Source organism: Pseudopodoces humilis, chromosome 15 (genome assembly GCF_049639895.1).
Source record: "Pseudopodoces humilis isolate 2021_Gansu_Grassland_sample_001 chromosome 15, ASM4963989v1, whole genome shotgun sequence".
Lineage (NCBI taxonomy): Eukaryota > Metazoa > Chordata > Aves > Passeriformes > Paridae > Pseudopodoces > Pseudopodoces humilis.
The window spans coordinates 10,205,157-10,232,222 of record NC_142214.1 but is presented as its reverse complement, the minus strand read 5'-3'; the positions used below and the strand labels follow the sequence as shown (position 1 = coordinate 10,232,222).

Here is a 27,066-nt window from a genome sequence, read left to right as displayed (position 1 = left end):
GTGACACATAGCCCCGGATAATTTAGTGCCCTTGTATAGGCTAAATCATGGAATTCTCACCTAGCAAAGGGCTTAATCACTCCAGTTGTGTTTAAATTAAACATTTATGTATCAGTCCTATTGTGCTTCAAGTTCATTAGGAGCTGGTCACCACCAAAGAACAAAGCTGAAGTAAAGTTGAGCAATTATAATTTCAAACAAACTCTAATTTTAGGACATAAACAAAGGGACACCTTTGTGTAGTTTTACGTTATTTTTTCAGTTAATTTGTCACACGGTACTTTCAGGGATGGAAAAAAAATGAGATTTTTATCATTTAAAACTACATTCCTACACAATAGGAAAAAACACAGGTTAGTCCCAACCATAAGGATTCAATAATGTCATTTAATTGGCATGAGGAAGTGTTAGTGTTGTTGTTTGCCCTGTATTAAGAGCACAAAAGCTTTGAGAGGGGGGGAAAGTCTTGCATTAATTTTTTAAGGACTGATCTAATCATACAAAGAAAAGGCATAAGCATATTCATAGGCATCCTGGTCCTGCAGCCACTGAAGCACCAAGATCCCTTCAGTGCAGTTACTGCTGGTGGTAAGATAAAGCACATGTGGAACTATTCTTGGGGGCAGGGAAAGTACAGTTTCTTTTACAGCCCCATTAGGATTCTCTGTACTTGTTCCCCGGCTGTACCATAACTGCCTTTCCCATTCCAGCTCATAACTCTCTGTTAGCTTTTTCCTGCTCGCAGACTTAAGGGCATGTTTACCTGTTCAAATATCACTACAAATATCAGTGAAAAGGTCTTAGCATTATAACAGATGCACGATGGCATGGTTTGCACTTGCTCTTATGGAGTTCTTCTGGAGTCTGTTAGCAGTGTGATGTCCATTAAAAAATGCCAAGGACTCAAACAGGTGTCCTTTGCAGTTGGGCCTTTCCCTCACTGTGATTTCCCTTTCCCTCAGGGTAATTCCCCATTCCTTACTTTCCTTCTTTAACTGTCACAACTGAAATGATTTTGGTTTATAAAATGGCAATTCAGCTCATGTGAGCAGGTCATTTCCTCTTGTTCTGCTGCTAATTTAATCTCATTGGAAGCTCCAGTAGCTCCAGATTTCTAGAAAGCTCTGCTGAGCTCTTTGCAGGCAAGGTGCCTGTGTCTTGGGGCAGGGGGCAGAACACACTGCTGAGGTGTGGGGACACACAGGGCGCTCATGGGTCACACCCCACTCAATTGTAGCCAAGATTAAGTTTTCCTGGTTTTTGGACATATTTTTACCCAGCTGCTGCACAAGCAGGTCTTTGTCTCAAGCTGAAAGTTGCAGCCTGTCACTCCTATTAGTTACTTTGATACAGATCTCTCTTTTAAATTTGTCTGCACCTCCTTTTATGGTTTTTCTTTCATTAATCAATCTTGCCTGTTTGTTTTTAAGGAAAATGCTGTTTACTACAAGCTTTGAATTCTTTTCCAAATATGCCTTCAGTCACTTCAGACAGTTATTGTACCTTTCTCCAAGCTTTTCCAAGCACAGGGAAATATATGAGTCAGCATAGCCTTGGTTTGATAACCAGTCCTGCTAAAATATTGATGTATTTCTGACCTGTCCATTGGCATTTTAATAACCTATCCATCACAGAGATATTGAGTCCATATATAAGTAATATGCTATTATTACCCTATATAAATAATACTGATGGGGAATGGTTTTCATTGTTGCTGAACAGCGAGGACTCTCTAGGGATACTTAGTTTCTGAAAACCCTGATATATTCATATTATCCCGAGTGTGGAAGGCGAAACACTACTGGTACTCACTGGGTAAAACACTTGCAAGCCTTTCCATAGGTACACTGATGGGTTTCCTTATATAAACACCAGTGTTCCCAGTTAACAGTGTCACTGTCTGCTGCATATTATATATTATGAATAAAATTTGGGCACTTTGAATTAATGCATAAAAATAAGCTTTAGAGACTCTTTGACAGTTGCTGTTGCTGCTGCTTAGTCTCTTCTGAAGTTACTCTTTGATTCTGTTTGCTTAGATTCCTGGCAACACTAATTAGACTGAACTGAGCCTGTGGTGAATAAAGTCAGCACAGGCAATTTTAAGGAGACACTTAAATCTCATATTTTTACTTTCTGTGAAAACATTCTGGACATAGATCTCACAGCTCCATCTCTGGTTTGCACTCACTGGGATCAGTGTAGACAGAGCAGGAGTGCAGTGACACACACACACCCCTCTGGGTTGCTCTGCAGCAGTGAAGATGAAAGTCATTGGTACTTATAGAATTATAGAATATCCTGAGCTGAACAGGACCCACAAGAATCATCAAAGTGCAACTCCTGACCCTACACAGGACAGCCCCAAAAATTACTCTGTGTATCTGAGCATGTTATCCAAACACTTTTGAGCTGTCAGGTTTCCTGCTGTGACAGCTTTCCAGGAGAGCCTGTTCCAGTGCCCAACCACCCTCTGGGTGAAGAACATTTTCCTAATATCCAACCTAAACCTCCCCTGACACAGCTTCATGGTGTTCCCCTAGTCCTGTCATTGGTCACCAGAGAGAGATCAGTGGCTGTCCCTCTGCAGGTGTAGAACGCCACAATTGTCACCACCAATAGTGGAGTTCTGAGACCTCTCTTTCCTGGTTTGGCCAGTTGAGCATGGAGGAATAAATCAGGACAGGTACGATGGAGTGGCCAAAGATAGATTTTAATGTTCACAGAGACCACATGACCTGAGGGGCTGCCTCCAAAGACCTGGAGGCATGGTTAACCTGGCATTGCATAGGGATATCTCAGGACAGATGTCCAATCGCCACCGCAGGACAGGGGTTTTTACCTTGTAAGTCTAAGGTAGGATGACTGCATCAGCATCCCTCCAGCACCCTGCATCCCAAGGCCTCAGGTCCACTCCCTTCGCATCAGGCACCCAGTCCAGGGTATCATCCATCCCAGCTAATTGGTTCCCACACACAATGAGGTCTTCTTCAGTCTCCCCCAGGCTGAACAAGCCAAGTGATCTCTGATGTTCCTCTTAGGGCTTCACCTAGAGACCTTTCACTATTTTCATAGCTCTGCTTTGGAAATTTTCTAATAGCTTTATATCTTTCTTATAATACGTCATGGTGCCCAAAACTAAGCACAACATACTGGTTAGAAATTAGATTTTCATGTCATTGGGCAAGTACATCATTAGGATGCATTTGTGAGCATGTCTGCATACATGTTCATGCACCATATAAGCATTTACACCACTTCCAGTATTCCTGACATTACCACAAAACTTCAAATCTATTAACCAGGTAGTTAACTTTAGTACATCTTCTGCATGTGTGAAAAAAGATTGAAAAGTTGAGAGCTTTATTCATTTAATGAACTTTTAAGCAGAAGAATACCAATTTTAGTTATGTTTTCCTCATCAGAACTTAGTGGTAATGTATAGTTTATTAAAATATCTAATATCAGCAATATGGGAGGTACAGTCTGATTGAATTTTTCATTTTCCATAACCAGTTAATAAAGTGTCTCAGTGGTTTAATAGAAAAGAAGCTGCTGTGTAAGTTGTTGTGTGCTTCACTGGTGAGGTGGGAAGCCACCACTGCTGGTGTGAACCACTTAGTTCTTTGTCCCCTTACCAGTGTCCCCATGCAGTGCCTCTTTACTGTCCTTGGGTGCTCCTGAAATTGTATCGAGACAATTTGTACCAATTGTGAATCCATTTTCAGGAACATGAGTTACTGTAGTATTCCCATATTTGTACTCATGAGTTGCAAGTACTACAGAGGTGGATGAGAAGAATAGAGATGCTGGGATTTGAAAAGTAGGTGACAGAGGTGTTTGTATCAGGCACAAAATATATGACTTGTTCAATGTTCTTTAACTTAGAGCTGACAAAATGCTTTTTTCATTTCCAACTGTTTTTTTATTTTAATGAGACCTTAACACAAGTATTCTGCAGAACATGGGAGGATCTAATACAAAAAGTACGAAATACACACGTTGTGCAGCATTTTCCCAGACATAGAAAGTAGAGAGATATATATTGCTGGAAAGTAGCCAGTGGGTGGGACCTTTGCCAATTTTTCTGGCTGCTAAAGGTGATCATCCCTGTAGAAGAGAGATTGATGCCCAATGTGTACATCAGGAAATGTGCTGTACCAAGAACAACATGAGCCTTCTATGACTGCAGCAGAAGCATAGCTGAGGAAGTAATTTCACAACACTTGTGATGTTCCGTTATATGGAATAAGGTGTGTGTATATATATATATATTTATCTATCAATGTATAGGCAAGAAAATATATATTGTTTGATGGAAAACCTTGTGTAATTCCATTGACACATACTCCTGACCCAATAAATATTAATAGCATTCTTCATAGAAAGCTTCCTGAAAAAATCTATTCCCCAGCACAGGAATGGGAAAATCTTGTTCTAATTCTGTGATCTATTGCAATGCAGATAGGAGTGCTGTGACTGAAAACAGAGCAACTTGTTTTGACATGCTCTACCTTCTCTTTGAGGTTGTTTAAATTATTGAAGAATACTATGAAGTGCTTTCTATCCTGAAGTCAATCTCTGTGAATTCTATTTTAGCAGTAATATTAAACATATTTTAATTTTCTAATTCACTTTCAAAACAAAAATCCCATTTCATCATTATCCTTGCATACAAAGGTACCTGGAAGATGGGTAGCCATAATCTCAGACTCATCAAAATGTAAATCACTTTATTATATAATCTTCAGTGTACTGTGAATGTGCCTGTCTTTCATATAAAATAAATTTAAAAATGCTAATAACAAACCAAAACCATTTACACATCTGTAATACATTTTAGTCTGCACCTACACTGTGATGCACTTTGGGGTAACTGACAGTAAAAACGTCAGTGTACAGGATCCCCTGCTGTATGAATTACAGTGTTTGCTGTTTGTAGTAGTTTGTTCATGCTCCTGACTGTTGTCTCCTGAGATTTAAAAGAAGCCCTGCTGATTTACTAACACAGTGAACTTTTTAATAGGTGGTTCCTGATATGAAAATTTAACTAAAATTGTGACCATTGGTTGAGAACTGACTAATATATTTGTAGCATTTTCGAGTGAATGAATTTGACAATAGAGTTTATAAACAAGATTTATTTGGCATTTTTTTGTGGGCTATTCTCCTGGATTAAAAATCTCATTTCAAATAGGATTGGCTTCTTGAAAATTTTATCCTCGCATGCACTTACCAACAAGATTTTCATTATCACAACCTGCCTCCATATGTGGCTTGTGATTCTGTACCAGCTTGGCATACCTGGTCCATTTTGATGGATATCATGATAAATTATAGGAGTTTTCTTTCAAGGACTTAGATTTGGATTTTCTTCCTTTTATTTCTTTTAAATTGTTTAATTTAAAGTCAATGTTTTGAATGAGCCTGAAGTGGAACAAAGATTATATTTTGGCTTAATAGTTCTCTGTTTGCCTGGAAACGGGTGTTTTATTATTTTACTTCTTCACAAAATGAGAAAAATATTTTTCAGTTCTATGCAAGTCAGTTTCTCTTCTAAATTTTGTATGACTTTTTGGAGAAAAGCTGGAAGTTTCATTATTCAGACAATTGTAGTTAATTATTCTAAAATACACACGGCAGCCTGAGCCGAATACATGGTTTTAAGAGTCCACAGAGAAGGTGGTGCTTCTGCACCTTCTGCCTCACTGCTCATGAAGCATCTTCTCTGAGCCTAACATGTCTCTTCTCTTTCATTCTGCATGGCTGTGAAGGGAGATTGAAATAAATTCCTATCTGATCAGTCAAAATATTTTTTAAAAAATACACCATGAGAAAGACAAGCCATGAATTCTAGGTCTGTGACCAAGAACACTTCTCCTTTGCATTAATGCTGCTTTTTTGGGTAGTAGTTTCTTTCTCTGATGCCTTTGTAGCCTTTGTTGACTGTAAGCTGTTCCTGCTGAATCCAGCACTTCACATTTGTGGTGCTGTTAGGGTACACACCAGTCTCAAAATGACTTCTTCAGATGTGCTTCTGAGACTTCACACCTCCTAATGGGAAACCCACCCTGTTGTAGCCCTGGGAGGCTGAAGAGGCAAATGAAACCAAGTGCAAGTAATTCAAACCAAAATAACTCCACTAGCAGAACCTGGAAGAGTTTATAGGGCAGTCATGTTGCTGACAAGTAAGCTGCAAAGAAAAGAGGAAAATTGAGTCTGACTGGAAGATGGAAAACAGCTAGCCCTTTCCTTGGTTTATTTTTGTGTAGAGCCTTAATGCAGTGTGTTGGTCACCAGGTGTGTAAGCTCTTGACTGAAGCAGAGGAAAATGAGAACTCTATTAGAAAAAGCAAAATAGTTAAGTGCTATTTTTGTAGCTATTTCTTTCCTAGGCGGATTTTAATATTCTAATATTTCTATGACCTTTCACTTTTATTTCTTACATAAATGAGAGAATCAGGTCAGCTCAGTTCCCACATCTAATGGCTTGTTGACAAGGAAGAAAATTCATCAGAATTGCTAGTGTGGAATAAATTACTCCAAAATAGCTTCCTCATGGATATGGATCCTCTTATTCTGAAATAAGTGTTTCTTTTTTCTGATTAGCACATAAGCTGCTAGATCAGTGTTTTTCAAGTTTCTCAGGTAGACAGTGGTGAGCTTGTAGAAATTGGTATCTTCCAGAAAATCCTTTGACTCCTTGAACAACACTTGTCATTGCCATAACCCTTCCACTGGCAGAGCCCATCCCTAAATGGCCTTACCATATCAGAGCCATCTGCAGGCACCACCAGTATAAACCACAGCAAGAAATTTCAATGTCTTTAGGACATTTTAAAATCTATTAGAATTGTTTAATGTTTATAGTCTTGGATGATCTGCTGAAAAGCATCTGTCACTTGATGCTTTTCAGTTCACTTATTAAGAATATAGAAAGCTTCATTCCTTGGACAAAAAATAGATTAATTTTTTTTTTCCCCCTTGCAGTTCCAAGAATAGTCTTCGAGTTTCAATGCAAAACCCTCTTTTTTTTTTTTCTTTTTTTTTTTTTTTTTTTTTCCATCAGAACACGCTGAAAACTACTCTGGTTCATGTTGTGAACTCCTCCATCTGTTTCCCGTGTTCTTTTGTTTAGACTGGAAGCCCTTTATTGTTTTATCTTGCAGCTATCCTAGCAGATTTCAGTTGCTTCCTAGGCTTTCCTGAATATTAAGTGACTGCTGCACACAAAGTCAATAAACTCCATACTGCCCTATGAAATTCTTCTTCCACTGCTGGAAAATGCCTGTTGTCTCCAGGATTTGGGAATGTGGAAAGAGCTTAAAGCACACAGTGACCTGTAGCCATGCCAGCTCTGCTGGAGCCGAGGGTCCTAGATTATTGTTGCTAGCTATCTACAGTTGCCCTTGGCTCATTTTCACAAAAAACTAGCCTGCTCTATCTGATTTCCCAGCTGCAGAGGATACATTTGTTAATATTTTTTGCTTAGCCAAGCAATTATCTTGCTTAAGGTCAGGCAGGGATTTTCAGATGCCAGGAAAGCCCATTTCATTATATGTGTTTGTTCTGTAGAAGGACTTTTGCTTTCTTTTCAAAGTGAATCTTTTATGCTGCTGTTTACTGAGCATTCACACAGAGCTCTGTTGAGAGAACAGTAGGTTTGGCTAAGGATTGGTCTCACACCCATTAAAGTCAATGACAAAATTCCAGGATCTTCCATGCTGGCACAGTTTGCCTGGAGGAGGTGCAGTTTGATAGACTTCAAGGTGTTTGTATGAACAGAACATGCAAAGTCAAAACTTGAAGTGAAAATATCTGACAGTGTGTTGATCCTATAGCATTCCAGTTTTAACACAAGGGAGATCCATACAGTGATATGATGACTCTGCATTTATTCAGACCAACCATGCTAGAAATACAAAGAGGTGTCTTTATTGAAAGATAAAACACCTTTAGTTGCTTTAAATGCAAGAAACACAGCTGCTAAGTCATAAAGTGGATGTTCAAGGAGATTGTTGGATATTTTACTATCTCCTATTAAATCTCTTTCTGATTGAGTATGTAATTTAGGCAATTTGGACATCTAAGCTGCTGATAGAAGCAATTAAATGCCAATAGCCCAATTTTAAGTTTTATTTAGGTTCCTAATTTAGATGCACTTCAGTTCTTCAATTTTTATCATAAGCTTTAGATATTTAAGTAACTTAATTTTACCCACAAATGTTGCTGCAGGTTTGTCCATGAAGAAATGTAGATTTCTGGAAAAAATCTATTATTTCTTCTATTTTTCATACTCGAAAATGGACAGAGGAGGTACAGCTTTATTTTCACTTTCCAAATTTTCTTTTGTGGTGCAAACGTCTATAGAGACGACTGTAACTGTCTGGTCACTGGGATAGAGCCTGAATCAAAGTGTATATTCACGTATCAACTGCAGGAGTGCAGTTGTGATTATGTGCTTTCTGAATCATTCTGGTTTTGCAATCAGTAAATGAAAAGTAAATATCCTAAACCACTTGTAAAACTATTGTAGGGCTTAAAACAGAAGTCAGACAACTATAACAAGTACATTTTTTTTACTACTGCAGTGGGGACACTTAGGAGATTTGGATAAATTTCAGACCTCGTTACTGGGGACTGGTTAGTGAGTGTATGTCCACCTGGGGTGACCAGGCAATGCTGACAAGAATGTTAGAGGGAGCAGCTGCACAGTATGGATCACATTGCACTGTCAAGTGAAGTGTAATCACTTTCCTCTGCGTGTTCTGCAGGGAAGACTGTCCTGCTCTTCCCTGTTCTTTTAATTTGTAGGTTCTGTTTTCATATTGAATGAAGATTTGGTGAGGTGATACAGTGACACAATGACTGAGACAAATACCCCCTCCTGGACTAAGCATGTGCATTAATGCTTTATTGAATTTGACTGTGTCATAATCAGCATGTCTTCACATTGATTACATCCCTCCTGTGCTCTCTAATAATAATTCTGGTGCTTTATTCTCAGAACCTCTCAATTTCCTGAAGATTCCATTCTTTCCATTTTAGATGGCTTGACAGACTGTGTAGACCCTGACTGTTGTCAGCAAAGCAATTGTTACTCAAGTCCTCTCTGCCAGGGTTCGCCTGATCCCCTTGACCTTATTCAGCACAGTCAGCCACCTTTCTCTCAGCATCCTCCAAGGCTTTTTTATGATCGAATCAGATTCCTTATTGGGAAGGAAAGCACTCATGTAATCCCAGGAGATGTCTCCTTTGAGAGCAGGTGAGTCTTCTTTTAAATGAAAGACTTTTCTGAATATTGAGAACTGCAATTGAATTATTTAACCATGAAAAAATGGGGATACCTAAGAATTCTTCACCAGTGTTCATAAAATACTTAAGAGGATAGAAAACTTTAAAGTCCCAACAGCTGAGGATCTTGCTTATCAGATTGTTGTTGCTACTTGTCTGATTGGTGGAAGTGTCCCAGCAACAAACTCTACCATTCCTAATAACAAGACTGACTGTCGTGGAAGGTAAGTTGTCTCATACTTGTAAAAACAGCAGGGGAATTCAGCCCTTCACACTGTACTTACATAATGGCAGGATGCAGGACAAGTTGGGTTCACCTCTGCTGTCTTCAGTCACCTTTCTGCCCAGTACAATTTGATTGGTATTTACTGTGTAATGAATTTAATATGTACCACTTACACATAATTTACTCATGCATTTAAAAACTTCCTTGGTTTTGCTACACCTTGATAAAGAAGTGTGGAGTTTACTGTTTTGTGCTGCAGGTTATCATGCAGAGAGTAGAGTGATCCCCGAGTGTTTCTGAGATTGGCTTTGCCCTTTAACAGGAAGGAACTGTGCAGTAGAAAAAGGGCACTTACTTGCTCAGAAAACCTGGTAACACATATTTTCTTGAACATTTGGAATAGAGGGACACGTAAGTTTTTATGCTGCAGTTCAATTGGGAAGCTATAACTTACATGCTGACAAAGAGATCCACAAATCATCCACATCACCTGACTATTACCTTGTCCACTAGGCCTATGCATTAAATAAACCATGTTCCAGTAACAAGCGCATAAGAATTTTTTATTTTCACAGTACATAACACTTAGATTACAACCTCAACACAATCCTGCACACGAATTCAGTGCACTTTTTTTTTCAGCATTAATTTTTAATAAAGTAAATTTGTAAACAACCACTATTGATCTGAAATACAACATTTAATCACTATTAATAATGTAACAGGATGTTATAAATATGTAGAACAATTGGCCATGAAGATGAATTCCATGAGAAGCACCCACCTGCCACTGGTGGGTCTCTTGGAGTGTTGCACTTATAAATGAGGTCAGTGTTCTTGGGGCAGGGTCCTTGGCTGGCTCTGTGTGCAGTTTAAACCAAAATTCACCACTGAAAAATTTTCCTCATTAAAATGCCTCACAGTGAGGAGTTTCCAGAGAGGAGGTGAATGCTCAAGTTGCCTGTACAGTGTTCTGTGGCGCTGCAAATGTTAGCAGCCAGATTGCACATAATCCCATCAATGTGCTTTTATAGATATAAGGAATTGATCTTTTAAAGCTATCATTGATGGGATTTAACTTGGATTTAAAAGCTTTTTCTGAGTATTTCGTTTCTTTACCCTGATACCTGCCATGCCTTTGAAGACTAAAGAGCAGCGAAGTTCTGTGTGGGAGCAGCAGCCCAACCTCCCCATGGCTTCTTGCCACTGAGGAGTAGGACTTTACTGGCATTGGTGTATCACTAACACCCCATATATCATTTCCTCACATTGTAGACAAATTCATAGTTAGTTTGGTGAGAAAATCATTGGGGTTCAGATGAGGGTGGCTGCATCTTTAGAGTCAGGGCAGTGCCTGGAGACTCATGCTGTGCCGTGTCTCCAGGGGTTTGTCAACAGTAATCTGCAATGTACTGGGCAGCCCAAAGGGTTCCTCAGTCCACACTTTGCTTCATTCTTGAGTCTTCCAGGCTGTTGAAATATTGTTCATCCATAAGTCAAATGTTATTAAAAAGTGCCAGAATTTCACTCAAGGATGAGAGATAAGCAGGGTCTCTGAAAGAGGCAATAGATAAACTGTGCTGCCTCTGACATCGCCAATCTGACTGTCATCTTGTGTTGGTTCTTCTCCTGGGAATTAAGATTACTGAAAAAAATACAGAAAGACAACTGCTGCTACAGTAAAAAACATCAGAAGTCTGTGATCCAGCCTATCTGCTAAAGACCAAAGAATGCTTGGGGAGTTTTAATCTCCTTTGGGCTGTTGCTGAAAAGGTTGTGTCTAGGCAGATGATATTAACTCATGGCTGCCTGTAATGCTGCTGATTTTATAGCATTGGTGGTTAAAAATGAAATGTCAGAAGGATTGGATGTAATAGTGGCATGCATTTATTTCAGAGCACTGGCTTCCACTCCCACTGGTGCTCCAATTTTGCAAAGCCCTATCTGCCTCTTTTTTTTTTAATTTCCCTTTACAAGATATCTCTGAGACCATTAGGAGGATTAAGGAAGAGACATCTATCCAAGGTTTTCAGTCTTCTGATTCAAATGACATTGTGCAGTGTTTTACTATACCACAGGTCAGTGGAATTCTAGTTTGGGTGATGTTTGCATGAATCTCACTGGAGACAAAATTATGTTGATTATATCTTGGAAAGCTATCAAAAATGGTGAAGATTATCTCTGTCCTTCATACTGGAACTATTTGGTCTCTGCCATATCCTGGAATTTTCCAAATAATCTGACATAGTAAAACTAGTTGTTCTGACAGCTGCTGAGACATCTATCCCTCTGCATTTGCATCTTGGACTTTAGCTTAGGTCTAATATTTAAACATTTGGCTTATACAGTACAGTCAGGATGTTGCATGAGCCATTGCTAAATACCACACCAAAAATATTGTTAAGGGGCTACATGTTTGCAAAAAAATTTACTTTTTATTATGTCAAAACTACGTCATATGCCAATGTCATATGTCATTGTCATTTTTACAAACTCCCACTTAAATTGTGACATGGCAAAAGGCAGCTTAGAGACATTCTGGATAAATGGAAATGTGCTTGCTTACATCAGGCATGGTTTTAACCTACTATGTGTAGTAGAGTATAGCAGATTATTATGGTTTTGTCAGCTTCTGTTCTCAGGAAAGTTTTTAGCTTGTTTCTTTGCTGAGGTTTTTTTGTAATGCATGCTGCTGGCAAGCTATTTGGCTCACTGCAAATTGCCCACGAAAGGGTCCACTGTATGGTACTGAATTAATTACCCTTCAAATGTTGCTTACAGCAACGTTGTCAGCAGGAAGAAATGAATGTACCTCACTAGCCTTCAGCTTAATTTCTCTCATTGAAGATTTTAATCAGAAATGTAATACAGTAAATGACATCTTCTGGTAATGTGACACTTGTAAATTCACAAGCTGCTTGACAGAGTTCCATATCTGAGCCTAATGTCTCAGCCTGAGGTGCATATTGGAAACTTAACATGCAAAACAAAAGCAAAAAAATAGCAGGTAGGTAGCAGAAGAGCAAGGCAGAATGGTGGTAAAATAATGAAATGCTTTACAAGTACTGAAAGAATACATCAAAAGTTTAAACTTCCATTCGTATTTTAAATTAGAGATGTCAAACAAACTTCCTGACAGCAGAGACCTGAGATGCACAGAGTAGTGAGTTCCTCAGTTACTTGTGGAATGACCCATGAAGCGTTGACAGAGGAGTCCTACTTATTTTAGGCCACCTGCAACCCGTGGGAATCTCAGCTTTCTTTCAAAAAGCCAACTGCTCCCTCTGGAGTTGCAGATTTAGTACAGCTTGCCAGGGGAATGAGAACATTTTTAATGCATTTGAAAACACTAAGGCTATGTTCCTGCCCAGCTTCACCAAATTAGAGAAGACATTTTTGCACTTACTTTCAAGTCAAAACAGCTTGGAAAGCCTTAGGTCTGAAGTTATGCAATCATCACAAATAGGTGGCTGTTGGACAGATAGTACAAGTTATCCCCCATGAGAAAGCAAAACAGGGTAGTCACAAGAGTGTGGAATAAGTCTTAGAGGCAGAAGGTACAGTGCATTGAGGAGACATCATGATCTTTAGAGGTTTCTTTGCTCAAATGAAGAGAAGCAGTGAGTGGTAGCAAGGCCTCCAGCTCATCTGGGAGAGGATGAATGTGGAAGCACGGAAGCGTGAAGTGGCTGTTGGCTGTGAAGGGACATCTCTGCAGGGAACATGCTCTAAAAGCTCTGGTAAGGGAAGGAATTAAGTGAGGTGTTCTCTAAGCAGCAGAGCTGCAGAGAACCTGTGTCCAGCATGCCTGAGGACATGGGGTCTGCTCTGTGAGCTGCCAGGGCACTGGGAAACAAGGGAGAGCTGGCTGCAAGCTGGGGCTCTTGGTTACTCCTGAGCCTTGGAGACTCGTGCTGGTCATAAAGTAACTCAAAAATGTTTTCATAGCTGCAGTAAATGCCAGAATTAAAGCTAATTCTGATCAAATCTTAGTCAAAGATTTAGGAGGTTCTGGTTACTCAAAAAGAGGCCAGAGAAGACTCTTCAACTTAGAGCAGGTGATAAAGAGACATTAAATAGTTGGGACAAATGTAGGAACACAGAGGCAGGCTTAGGACATTTAAAATCTAAGAGATTACAAAGACAATTCAGTACAGATAAATATAGATTAATGAGGTTTTTGTGTCTTTATCGCATACCATAATGGCTTGTAAAATATGAAGACTAAAAAAGGACAATGTTGAAAGATAAGTTTCTTAAAATTATTTATAAATAATAGGAAGTAAAGAGAATTAATAAAGGAAAAAAAGGCCATGGATGAAATAATGGAGATTTTGATGAGCTGTTATCATACTGTGTGCTTGAAAAAATATGAGGACAGAGGCAGAAGACAAGTCTGTGTGGAATGAACAGGAGTGCAAGAACAATGCACTGAATAATGGTTACTCCCAGGGTTTCACACTCACACCAGTGTGTGTTGTAAATATGTGGAGTGCACTAATAAAGGTGTTAGAAAAGAAAACGCACATCTGTTGATGTTAGAAGTATGGGAAAATAATAGAAACAAGTATTTTCTACTCTAACAAATCAAAGAGTAGTTGGACCTGACTGTTCTGTTGAGTGAGTCTTGTGAGTCTGTTGAGACAAACAGGAGCTCAATTGCCTTCAGTGGAGCAGCAGATTTTGGGGCACAAATAGGGCCACAACCAATTACTTCATGGACAAAACAAAACAGGTGATAAATCAGAACTCTTGTTTTGCACACTGGCAGTAATACAGCATCTCCTGTTCCTCTAGGATTTATCAGCATCTTTCCATGGCCTAGGAGCATGGAATTCCCATTAGCAACTATGGTGAATGGTGTACTCACAAAAAGGTTAATTTGCATTTTCTCAAGTCATAGTCAGATGGGTTTGATGATATCACGGTGATAAATCAGTGCCTTGTAAGTGGCTTGGGAGAATGGGATCTTAAGAGGCATGTCAAAAATTTAAGAAATTTATATTCTCCAATTTCTGCATATGATTTCATTGGATCATGGTCAATTAATCTGTCTAGGGATATTTTTTTAATTCAATTTAATTCATATGTAGACTCCTAAATAACCTTTGTCTGAGGAGCTATTCAGTTTTTTTATTTACATCACATATTGACTGTGAGTAGATGTGTCTGTTGAGGTTTGCCACAAATTTTCAAATTGAGAAAGAAACATAACAATGTCTAAATTTATGCTTGTCATTTATATTGAGTAATTAATGCCAGTTCACTTTATAAGTATTCTATTGGTTTTTACCCTAAATGTCTTAATGTTACCAAAAGACTTCTGCATACACTGTTCATTTCATTACCTCAAACTGCAGTTCCAGGAAACAGATGCAGTAGTATCGTGAGCTTCCAAGCCCTGTGTTGGTTCAGCCAGTGCAGGTATATTGATGTGGTGTAGCTGACAGCCTGGGGCAAAAATACTGGGAGGAATTTCAGTGGAATGTAGCTGTGTAAACCCTTGGAAAATCCCACTAGGTCCTAATCTACACCATAAGGATATTTTACATCTTACTCCTCATCCTTAGGAGACCTGATTCCTTTATGTTTCATTATTCACATAGATAAAAGGCTAAAGCTAAGAAAAAGAGCAATTTCTTCACTATTTCTGTGACTAAGGTGTAAGCAATGGCCTGAAAGGACAACAGTGGAGGTTCAAATTGGACAATAAGAAGAACTTGCCATGAGCAGAGCACTCATACAGAGGCACTGGAATGGGTTACTTGGTGAGCTTATAGAGTTAGACAAGCATCTGTCTGGACTGATGTAGGCATAGTTGATCTAACCCGAGGCAAAGGAATGCACAAGATAAAGTCTTGTAGTCTTTCCTTTCAGCTCTCATTTTCTATGATTCTGTGATCCTGTTAGCCTCCGTTTAGACGCACTTAGTAATGAGTTCACTTTCCTGTCCATTGACTTTGATGTGTTCTGCTGTGCAGACATGTTCCAACTTCTTCACTGGAATGTGAGGATAAACTGGAAAGTGGGTGCAAGTACAGTGCATCCCAGAGGGAATTTAGAAGGGCATCACATGTGGTGGGGGATTGAGAAAAATGTATGTTACACTTGATTAGGCACCCTGTGAATTTACCTATATAATTTTGAAGTTCGGTGGAGCCCGTATGTCTCACTGCTGCCTTATCACATTAGTTCAGCTTTTTTCTAATAGACAGCAATGTCCTATACCTAGCAGCAGAGAATGTGGTTTCTTGCTCTCACAAGCCATCACTCCCTAGGGCTGCAGCAAGCTAAATCCCACTATCAGTGAAACCTTTGCAGTATCATTCAGTGGCAGAACAAACAGTACCCTAGAATATGTCAGGAAACGGGAATATATTCTCCCTATACCAACGGTTTATGGGAGAGTCTGTGTGTTGTCCTTTTTCAAATCAATCTTTTACACCTGTATGACTTCTCTTCCGAAAGTCAGTAGTCACTCTCATACCAGAGAGGTTCTGTCTGTCTAGGACCAAAGCACAGCCCAGTTTCTGAAATCAATGCCCTTCTTACCTTCCTTATGTTTGTAACATGTTATCTACTCTGCTTATTACAGACGGGCATGTGTCATCCGAGGCCAGGTTGTAGCAATCGATGGAACACCTTTGGTTGGAGTGAACGTCAGTTTCCTGCACCACAATGAGTATGGATACACCATCAGTCGACAGGATGGAAGGTCAGGCTTTCATATATGATCCTCCACTGGTTTAGGTTTGTGTAGTTAAGGCCATCTGCCAACTTCTGTTCATGTACAAAATTTTCATAGACATCACAGTTCACAGTGTGGCTTGAGGATGACATCTGGCCTTCTGGTCTGGGGGCACAGTTAATTGGAGCTCTCTGTAGCAAAAAGACAAAACAAAAGAAAGAGAAGAAATAAACCTGAACTGCAACAAAATTACAGTGACATTCAAACTCCTGGAGTCAAAGTGTGCCAGGTCTGCTGTAACAGTACCTTCTTGACCTTGGAATATTATCACAAGTCAGGTTTTCCAGGAAATATCTTCCCGCATTTTTTTGTTGTTGTTAAGTGTGAATCATCCACCCACTTTATTGAGGTGTCAATGAAGTGAAATCTTTTAGCTGACCACCTGAGACACACAGGAAGGAAAACTGGGAACAAGAGTCTTTTCAAAGACAAATGGTTAAATTGCTGTTCCATAACCAGCCCTGGCTTCCTCTTCTTCACCAGCCTTGCAGGTCTGAGTTCATTTCTCAATGACAGGTGAGATTTCAATATATTCTATATTGCACTCCAGGGTTGGCCATCCATTTGCAATAGGGTCATGACTTGCTCCTGAACTTCAATTAAGCTGTTAAGAGCAGTTCGAGACTTCATCTTCCTTGGATGGATTGTGAATTACAGAAATCTGAAGCTGTCTTCCAGCAGGGAAAAAGGGGTGCAATTTGTCACTGTTTCCACAACTATGTTTTTTGTTTGGCTTTGCCAATTTATAAAAGTAAAGAGTGTGCATATTTATTTCACCTTAGTTTATTGACTTTCAAATCACACTACTGAAAGTTAGTAATTATCATTTCCTCCTTACGCTAGCCTGGATAAAGTTGTTGCGTTAAAATATGCTACCTGTATTTTGCTGTGAATGTAATCGGTGTCATTTGGGAAATGTGATGAGATATGCATAATTAAGTCTGACTTCTTATCACAGTTTGTTACCATCAAAAACCTCCATAATAGATGCACTCAGTAATAAAGAGTGAAGTAGCTATTTACATATTACCTTGTGTTGCCTGACTGTGGATGTCAGAAATTCTGAAACTGAGACTGTACATCATGCCTTCTATGTCCCACTGTTCTGCAGCCCAGATGTGCCAAAGGTTCTTCGCAGTAGCTCCCAGAGGATCATCCTACTTGTGTTCAAGAGCTGACTCAGTTCTCAGTGCAATTAATCACCATCTTTCCCAAAAATTTCCTATCCTCTACAGGGAAGTGATATGCTCAGTGTACTTACTCAACCTTTTCCTCCTGGTGCTTTTAGAAAAAGGGAAAAGGTTATGTTAATAGAGCTAAGGCCTAACAGGCTTTAAGCCTTTTTATTCTGCATGCTCTTCATGCATAGATGATGAGTGGCATCCTTTTTCTGGGATAGGAATTTTTTTCATATAAACCAAAGCAAGTGGGTGCACACTTCTATTAGTATTAATGCTAGTTGATAGAGGGGAGAGAGGCCCAGTAACAGAGAAATTCTGTGCCTTGGTGTTGATGCATACAGGGAGAAAGCACACAGAGGTAAAGCTTCTTTGTGGATACCAAGGTGATGCAAAGACTGTATGCTTGAATGATTTCCATACTAAATTAAAAGCTGTAATAATGAACATAAAGTTTTTGTTTGTGATGCATTGAAAGATGTGGTAATGTGATGAAAAAAACAAAAATAAACAAAACAGTTTGTTTTCTCTTTTCCAGTTTTGACCTTGTGGCTGTTGGAGGAATCTCTGTCACTCTAGTTTTTGACAGATCTCCTTTTATATCTGAAAAAAGAACACTTTGGTTGCCTTGGAATAGATTTATCATTGTAGACAAAGTTGTAATGCAAAGAACAGCGTTGGATACACCATCTTGTGACATCAGTAGTTTTATCAGTCCAAATCCAATTGTACTTCCTTCCCCACTGACAGCATTTGGAGGTTCCTGTCCTGAAAGAGGAACCGTTATTCCAGAATTACAGGTAATGAAAACACTTTTAAATTAACAGTTTGTTCTCCTTGCAGAACCAGGTTTAGACAATCTTCAAAGGTAGTTAGTAAATAACTGCTGTAATGTCATTCACTTGGCAGAATAACACCAAGGCATGTTTATTTAGTACTGTTTAACAAGATTCTGTTGTCTTTATTCTTTCCTTACTTTTTAATATTTAAAGGTGCTTTATTTCTTACCTTCAAGTAGAAGGAAGTGGGGAATGCCAACATGAATTATTATTGAAACCGTGATTTGTTGATAATGATGCACAAAACCATTTCTAGCTACAGATGAACAGTACAACTTCCCAAGCATCAGTGTGAGACATGATGCTTTGAGCATTACTAGGGGTGTTTCATCCATTCAAAGCTTTATGTCAGATTCTTGGGTTTTATTACTTTCTTTCCACAGTAGAGCAATTTCAACATGATCTTTAGGACTTGTTTTTTAATTTAAATTGGTTTTTTTTCTCCCTGAAGTGTTTGAAGTAATTTCTAATTAATCTTGTAATTAACTGTTGTTTTACTTGGGACTTAAAAGAGGTTGTGAGAGTCGAACACACAACAAAACACAGCTTGGGTCATACCAGTGCCCTTATTTTTAGTATGTTGTTTGATAAGTTAGATTTTAAAGAATAAGACCACTTTTGGATTCTCTTTTAATTTCACCAAGAAAGCCTGGAAGATACTTGGGAGGGTACCTGTAGCCTTATAAAAGTGTTGCTACTTTATTCTACATGTGAGAGACCTCTGCTTGAACTGAATTATATCTAAACACGTCCATAACTATTATCATGTTTCATCCAATTGATGGTTAGAGCATTGCTTCACAGAATGTAATATGTGAAACTAATGAACATAAATTAAGAATAACTGCTGCACACCAGTAAAAAAATGACTGGTTCACAGTGCTCCACATGAGGTATGCCTAGGTGGTCTTTGAACATCAGGGTACTCAAAGATGCAGTCTAGTACTCAGAAACCACTCCCAAATTCTTTCCTTTTTTTTTTTTTTTTTTTGGCATTGGAGGTTTCTTAGACTGTTGAGTTTCATTGTATGGTTCTGGGAATTGAGCAAAAATTAACTGAGAATAATAGGAGAAAAAGTTATATTAGCATGTATTAATGCATGAATATTTCTTCCTGCTTTTCTATTAAAAAATGAAAAGGAATGTCAGATGTATAACAGAGAGGACAGCTGGGATGTCAGCAGGAAAGAAGGGGAACACTGCAAATCAGGAACAATAAAAGGAGCAGGATTTCCCTGGCAGCACTACATTTCGTATGTTGAAATGACAAGTGCTGGCAGGCCTCCAGCTGTACTGCAGCAATGCTCTGACAGTGATACTGTTGCAGTGTGTAAATAAAATTGGTTGAACGTGAAGTAATCTATTGTTAAATAAGGAAAATTTAAAAACTGGAAAATATAAACAAAACAGTTTGTCTTTTTCCAAGCATGATGAATTTAACATTGTGACAGGTCGATTCATTAGTACAGAAATGCACTAATATCATTAATCTTGTTAACCACAGTCTAGTTTTCAGGTGGCTTTTGAGTGACTGGTAGCATCCTCCAAGGAGTCAGTCTTGTCTCTTGCCCACTCTTCCTCACAGTCTGTCCCAGAACAGCTCTTTTATCCCAGGAGCTAAATCCCTTTTTGTTGCTCCAAGCCCCACATGATTCAAAAGGTCAAGGCCAAATTTCTTTTTTCCCCTGACAAGCTCAGAGCCTTTGCAGTTCTTCCAGTTGCTGAGGGCCCATCTCCATTGCAGTGGGAATTGATTGAACTCTCCTCACAGTGGGCATATCCAAGCTTGCTTTAATCCAAGTGGTTCAGACAGCAGCTCTGACAGCAGGGCCCTGGGATTTGAGTTCATTGCACTCCCTGGGGACTTACCTGTGAGCAAGATGACTCTGATGCTCAGGCTGTTTCATCCTCACTGCTCCGTGTCCCCAGTTAGCTTGCTAGGTTCCTAATGCTGCTCCTTTGTACACCATGACCCTTCTTGCTGGAGCTTGGCCTAGCTCCAAAATGGTTTAGCAGGAAAGTCTTTCTCCATTCTTAACACTCCCCAAGTTAAAGTTACTGTCTCCAAATCAGGATAGTATCTTAACTTCACAATGTACACGATAGAAGGTGTATGTATATTTTAAAAAAATTTAATTATACTCCAGCTAAGAGCACTTGGTAAGTAAACCAAGTAATAAAGACAAGGTAAAGCTGTACAGCTTGTATGTAAGAATATGTGCACAGATGCAGAATTTGCTTCTCAGTAGATACCAGTAAAGCATCAGAAGAAGAGGCTGTTTATCAGACAGACAGCCTGCCATCCAGTAAGTTGACCAAGCAGTATCTGATGTTGGACATTTTGTCATGTGCCTGACTACTGCATTTCTGAAATAAACCAGTTGTTTCAGTGGTGCTGTGTTCACATCATAATTGTGAAAGGTAAAATAATTACCTGCCCTCACTATTATAATTTTGCATTTTTCTTGGCTATAGATATAACAATGTGTTTATTTCCAAGGTGGTCCAAGAGGAAATCGCAATTCCTTCAAGTTTTGTGAAGCTGAGTTATCTCAGTAGTCGGACACCAGGGTATAAAACTTTGCTGCGCATTATTTTGACACACACAACCATCCCTTCTGGAATGGCAAAAGTCCATCTCATAGTTGCTGTTGAAGGACGTCTGCTTCAGAAATGGTTTCCTGCTGCAGCCAATTTGGTGTATACATTTGCCTGGAATAAGACAGATATATATGGACAGAAGGTTTCTGGTCTGGCTGAGGCAATGGGTATGTAGAATCATCTTGATGTAAGCAGAAGCATTCACATACATCAAGCCAGGAAAATATGGCAAATAATTTTTGTTGCTGCTCCTACATTCTTTTAAATCAAATGCCTCTTTAGCTAAAGTCACTGAAGTGACTTGTATGATCTCCCAAAAACATTTATTTTCTTGTTCTTCCAATGTCATCTTTCTAATTTAATCAATTTGAAAATTCCCTTTTCCCTCAGAGAATGGTTGTGTACTAACAGCATTATATTCAGCTGTCTCTGTTTTTGAATGTTACTTTGAATATGACCTTTGGTGTGTCATTGTTTCTGTCATTTTTTGGCTGTGACATTTAAAATGTCATTTCCGCTTAGGGTTTGCAAAATTCTGACTTTTGGGCATCCTTTCTTACTACATTTCATGTCTCTTAATAGTTAAAACTAATTGATTTGTTGTTTAAAGATGTTTATCCAAAAATCATTGTGTCTCATAGGCTTTGTTCAGCAAGCAGCACAGGCCATTATGAGAATTGCTACAGAAGTGCTGTCTGTGCAAATACATTTTATTTAGCCAGCATTTTTTTCATTAATTTAATTATTTGGGTTTTTTTAAGGGCTTTCTATTTTTTAATTTAATTTGATGTTATCTTGTTCAATGGACCAATAGATGCTTTGTATTAGAATTACTTACTTTACAAGCAAAGCTTAGTATTGTGAATCACAACCCCATTCACTTCTGTAGCAGTTCTGTTTGCTTTTTATGTCAGGGCAAATATAACCAGAAGCACTGGGAGATCAGGCTGTAAGGCAAGAGTAGCAGGGGCGACAGAGCTGTGTTCCCTCACAAGGAATATGCTTCATTCCATGTATGAAAATGCTGTTCTGAGGGGCATCCAGGAGCTTCCTTCAGGATCTGTTGTGTTGTCCATGTAGGCAGAGTGCCTGCAGAGTGGCCTGTGCAGGGCCAAAAGGTGCCAGCCAGGCTCTGCAGCTCCCGGGGCCTCTGGTGCATGACGGTGTCACTGTGTGCACCAGACAGGTGGTCTGGGAGGCGGCTCTGGGGAGGCAATGGGGAAAAGGAGGATTGTAGCATTTTCCTCTTCATCTCTTCCCTGAGAGTACTGCAGGCATAGACAGACGGGGATGTCCGTGATGGGTTATGAGACCAAACTGTGGAATATGATTACACAATGCAATACACAAAGGACAAGGTCAGACAAAGCTTTTCCCAGAACTGTGTTCCTGCTGTCTCCTTGAACACACACAACATGGGCTGCTGCCTGCAGGGACATTCCCACGTTCTCTCCTTACCCATGGGCCTCCACTCACATGCATTTGATCATGAAATGAGCCAGATCAAGAGCAAATTCAGCTGAAAACCGAAGCAACCAAGGAATAAGCAATACATTTTTGGCTTCATTAGTTTCCTGATCTGCTATGAATGCTTATGCAGAAGCTCAGGTCTTCTCATTCCAGCTGTAGCTCACACATTGCATTGGCCTAAAGGAGTCCAACCTCCAACCTTGGGTGCAAGGTCTCCAGAACTGCTGCGTCTTCTCTCCTATCTGAAACTGATCTTCCAGTTCTGGCTCACATCTCCAGAATAGTGGGCAACTTTTTGCTGGGGTCAGTCAGGTGCTGGCACTGACACCAAGATTTTGAACATCCCGGTGTGGTGTGTGGCAAGGGGCAGCAGTGCCCTTCTCAGCTGCTTGAGATACAGGAGGCCCTGTGAGGGAGTAGATCCAGCCTTGACCCATTGCTGATGTTTGTTTGTTTTTTTCAGTGAGGGAAGGTATCAAGTGATTGTTGACACATATTTGTGCAGATCTAGAAATAATAAAATATTCCAGCTTGCCCTTTGGCACTCCCATGGATGATCAGGCAGGACCAGGTGCGTCACAGGTGCCACCTGGGGCTTTCCTCAGCTTGGCTATGTGTACCCTGTGTCCAGAGGCTGTCACTGTCTCATGTTTGAGAGGGAACAGTTGACTATGCTGCTCCCACTGCATCATTTAAGAGTCCTGTAATGATGATGAAGTCCAGTACATATCCAGACTTTAAAACATTTTAATTCAAATACATAGCATCTCGTTAAAGGATACTGTAGTTAGTTTTCCAAATTAGGAGCAGATGAGCTTCATGTGTTTAAATATGAATCAAGCTTACACAATAGCACTGGATAACAACATTTAAATAATTTAATTGTGCTTCATTTTTTTTGTTTTCCTTAAAAGTTTAGGTTAATTGTGCTTCTTTCAAAATAGGAGCAAAAATCTTGATATTTTAAGTGCATTACTAGCATGCTTTGTTAGATTCCAATAAAGCTTTATTTAAATTGACACACAGGTTACTCAGGGACCTTTATCTGCATCCATTATATGAATTTTTGTCAAAATAATTTCTTCTGCCAGTATATTACCAATATTTAATAATGCATTCTGTTCGGTATTCATTTTAATAAAATTAGATTGGAGCAGGTTGAAGTCCTGGAACTCAGGACTATAACCATCTGCTTTTGGTTTTCTAAATACTATAAACATCTATATTTTTCTTCAGGGTTATTGACAGGACTGATCACATAACCAGTTACAGAAAACAAGACTTTCTGAGCATATTTCCACATGCAAATGGTTCTGTTTAATCTTGTTGGAGAAATGTTTGCTGGCATGTGTCCAGTCCCCAAGCTCCTCACAAGAGGCCATTTTCTTGGAGTAACAGCTGAGATGACAAAGCAGCATTTTTTGTTCTGAATAAATCAGCATCATGTGGATGTTGACACAAAAGCTTGGTGGTAAAGTCTATGTCCCCTTGTAATCTAACACAAGAGAAGGATTTCAGTCAGTTACTCAATGAATGCTCCTGTGTAACTCCATACAGATTCCTGCAAGCCCCTACATCCCACACAGCAGCACTGAGGGGTCTGCAAGGATGGACCCTCTTGGGGGTGGGTGTAAACGAGCTCTCCAACAGCCCTACCTGGTGCTATGGTTGATTGTTCAAAGAAAGTGGATGCAGATAAGTACAAATATTTCAGGGGAGGTTGAAATAGAGTTTACTGTCCTGGTTAATTGTGTCTTATATTTCTTATATGTTGTTTTTGGCAACAGCCCTTAAGCTGTATGTCTGGCACTGATTATTCTTCTCAATAGCTGCATGAAAAGAATTGGATTTTGATACAGATGGTCAATAGATCTTTTGAAATCTATTTTGAGACTGCAAGGAGCAGTACTTGCTGACTCTTAAAGTCTAAAACCATAGTCGCTAAAGTTCACGTTCATACAATGAAATCTTAGTCACCTCAAAAAAGTGCTAGAAATTAATTGGATCAGAAAGTAACACCCCACAATGAGGGTAAGCTGACAGATTTTAATTTCACTTACAAAATTACATTTCTCAAAACCTGCACCTAACAAGATACGATTATACCAGTATTATGCTTTGCCTTGATCACTTTGCATGCAAAATGACTGATGGGAAATTTTCATGAGTATAACACCAGGACTTTCAGTTAGATGAGAAACTCTGCTTTAAGATCACACAGATATTTCTTTTGGGAGCACAGAGCATAGGTGTTTTTGATAAATATGGGTAAATTTGCATAGAAACTTGGTTGTAGACACACATAAAGTGAGTGTCCATATGTCTCTTGTTGATGAGAGGGGACAAAAAGACGTCTATGCACAGTAACTGTGAGAGCAGGGAACAGTGAACTTCTAAGAAAGGGGATGATAACCTCTGGAGAGTATTTGGCAGCTCAGAAACATCACCTGTAGGCAGGGAATACTGAGGCTTTATAGACATAGCTCCAGCCCTGGTAAAGATGCGCCAGCAGATCCATGAGCATGGATTCCAGGTGCTGTAAATTGTTATGCCTCCCTTGCTCAGCTCTCAGCACGCTCCCTCCCAGCATCTGATACCTGTCCTGTGGGTCCCTAACAGGTCACTGAGCAAGGCTGGGGGGCTGTGTTAAAGGGCACACACAGCTGGCCCAGGATTGAACGCGTTAAATGCATGACTGGAGGAAAGATGTTAATGTGTAGGTGGGAAATCTGAGGTTGCTTCATAGGAAAAATCTGCCTTTTTTTCTTCTCTCTGCATTAACACCTAGAAAATAGTGTGCTCGGTTACTGAACCCTTCTGACTCATCCCAGCACAGGATGTGGCTGTTCTGGAAATTCTGTGCCCTTTCTTGGGCACTCAGCTCAGGGTGGTGCCCAGAAGCTTTGCTGGTGCTGGTTGTAAGAGCTCCTGTAACAGAAGAATTGCACAAAGTGGCTGCTGGACCCTCAAACTGAAACCTGTAATGTTTGAAACATACAGTATTTATAGTACTTAAGGAGATGTGGTTTTTACAAGTCAGAGTTTAGCTGCAAAAACAGGTTCTATCTGCTAAAATGGTGAAGCAGCTCTAGAGCTGTTACTGTAAGGAACAGCTTTCAGTTTGCCATAAAACATTTATCTTACAAACACAAATATTCCCTATTAGAGCTGATCAAAATATTTTGATTGTATACCATAATGGAATTTAGGTGGTATTTAAATTATGTATGGTTTAAGTGAAATATACCTAAAGCTGTTACATAGAAAAAGTGGAAAGAAACTATTAAAAATGTTTAATTTTTTTTAATTTTATATCTTAAAATATTTTTTTAAACATTGTTGAACTATTTCAATATTTCCTAGGTCACATTATGGAACTTGGTGTCAAAAATTATTGTTCCTTTATGAATGAGTTTCACTGAAATCTAGTAAACTTAGAGATAAATAATTTTTGGAAAGGTTGGTATATTAGAGATATCAAAAATTTTGAAGTTTCGTTTTGTTTTATGGAAGTACTAAAGAAAAAGGCTTTTTAATTAATTTGAGTTCCCAAGACCCACCATCCTTACGGAAATTCAAGGTATGTCATCAGATATTTTGGTAATGTGCAAGCCTGTTGAGATAAATGTGTAACTCTAGAAATGTTCAGCTTGTCAATCCATTTCTGCCTAATTATAATTTTTACAGTCAGCAAACAAATAAAAACCAATTTGTTTTAGCATGGATTCTTTTCTATTTACGCTGTTATTCAGGTAATTAGAAAAAATGCAATAAACAATCAAGTCAGGAGTCATTGGAAGAGATTTATAATCTTATTAAATCCATAACTGATACCACAGACAATCTTCTGCTTTGAAGCAGTAGTAACTATAGCTGTAATAACATACTAATCTCTTAAAACCCTTTTTTCAAAAAATACCATACAACAATAGCAATCAGGCAGAGGAAAATTAGTGGCATCATTACTTGACAGATGAATATCAAAACCTAGAATGAAAAACTGCCTAGCAGTTCACAGAGAAAAAGGTAGACTGAGAGATGTTTAATTATTTGTTTGCAGTGTCAGTGGGATATGAATATGAAACATGTCCTGATTTTATTCTGTGGGAGAAGAGAACTGTAATCCTTCAAGGCTTTGAAATGGATGCTTCAAATCTGGGTGGCTGGTCTATAAACAAACACCATGTATTAAATCCACAAAGTGGTAAGTCGCTCCTTTATTTACTGCCCACGTTGAAGGAGAATACAAATTTTAAAGGAATTAATTGTTCAGATTTTAAGTGTTACACTTCCTAATGTGTAATCCTCTGTGAATGTGCACCCTCATTTATTGAGAGCGGAACTGTAAATGCCATCTGAAAGAATATTTTTAATGTTCTGGCTCCTGGGGTTTAGACATGAATATCACCGACTCTTGCGATCGCTAACACATTGTGGTCATTCAAATGGGAAAAGGGCAAACTAATTTGGGTTCATTCTTACACAGCTGGTATAGAAGTGCCACATTTCGGGTCAGCCCGAAATGTGTGTTACATTCTCAGTGAAGTGTCTATGCCCCTAATTCATCCTATGACTGCCATCATTTTGTAGCACAACAGCCCCAGGCAGACAAACCCTGTGTGATCACAGACCAGTGATGATGATCACTTCCAAACCCACACTGCCAGTCCGGTGTGCAGCAGCTTTTATGGCTGCCCACTCTGTGGAGAA

The 27,066-nt window shown here is 39.2% G+C and overlaps 1 protein-coding gene across 6 annotated transcripts in view; it reads left to right on the top strand.

The window, feature by feature from the left end:
* The window catches only part of TENM1 (teneurin transmembrane protein 1), a 313,634-nt gene that overhangs the window by 219,064 nt on the left and 67,504 nt on the right, over positions 1 to 27,066 (top strand). For all 6 annotated transcript variants that reach the window (XM_014258759.2, XM_088062503.1, XM_088062504.1 and 3 more), the window contains 5 exons: positions 9,049 to 9,265; positions 16,116 to 16,235; positions 17,985 to 18,246; positions 20,786 to 21,053; positions 26,417 to 26,560. In XM_014258759.2, coding sequence (XP_014114234.1) covers positions 9,049 to 9,265; positions 16,116 to 16,235; positions 17,985 to 18,246; positions 20,786 to 21,053; positions 26,417 to 26,560 — 1,011 coding nt within the window. The remainder of the gene's footprint in view (positions 1 to 9,048; positions 9,266 to 16,115; positions 16,236 to 17,984; positions 18,247 to 20,785; positions 21,054 to 26,416; positions 26,561 to 27,066) is intronic.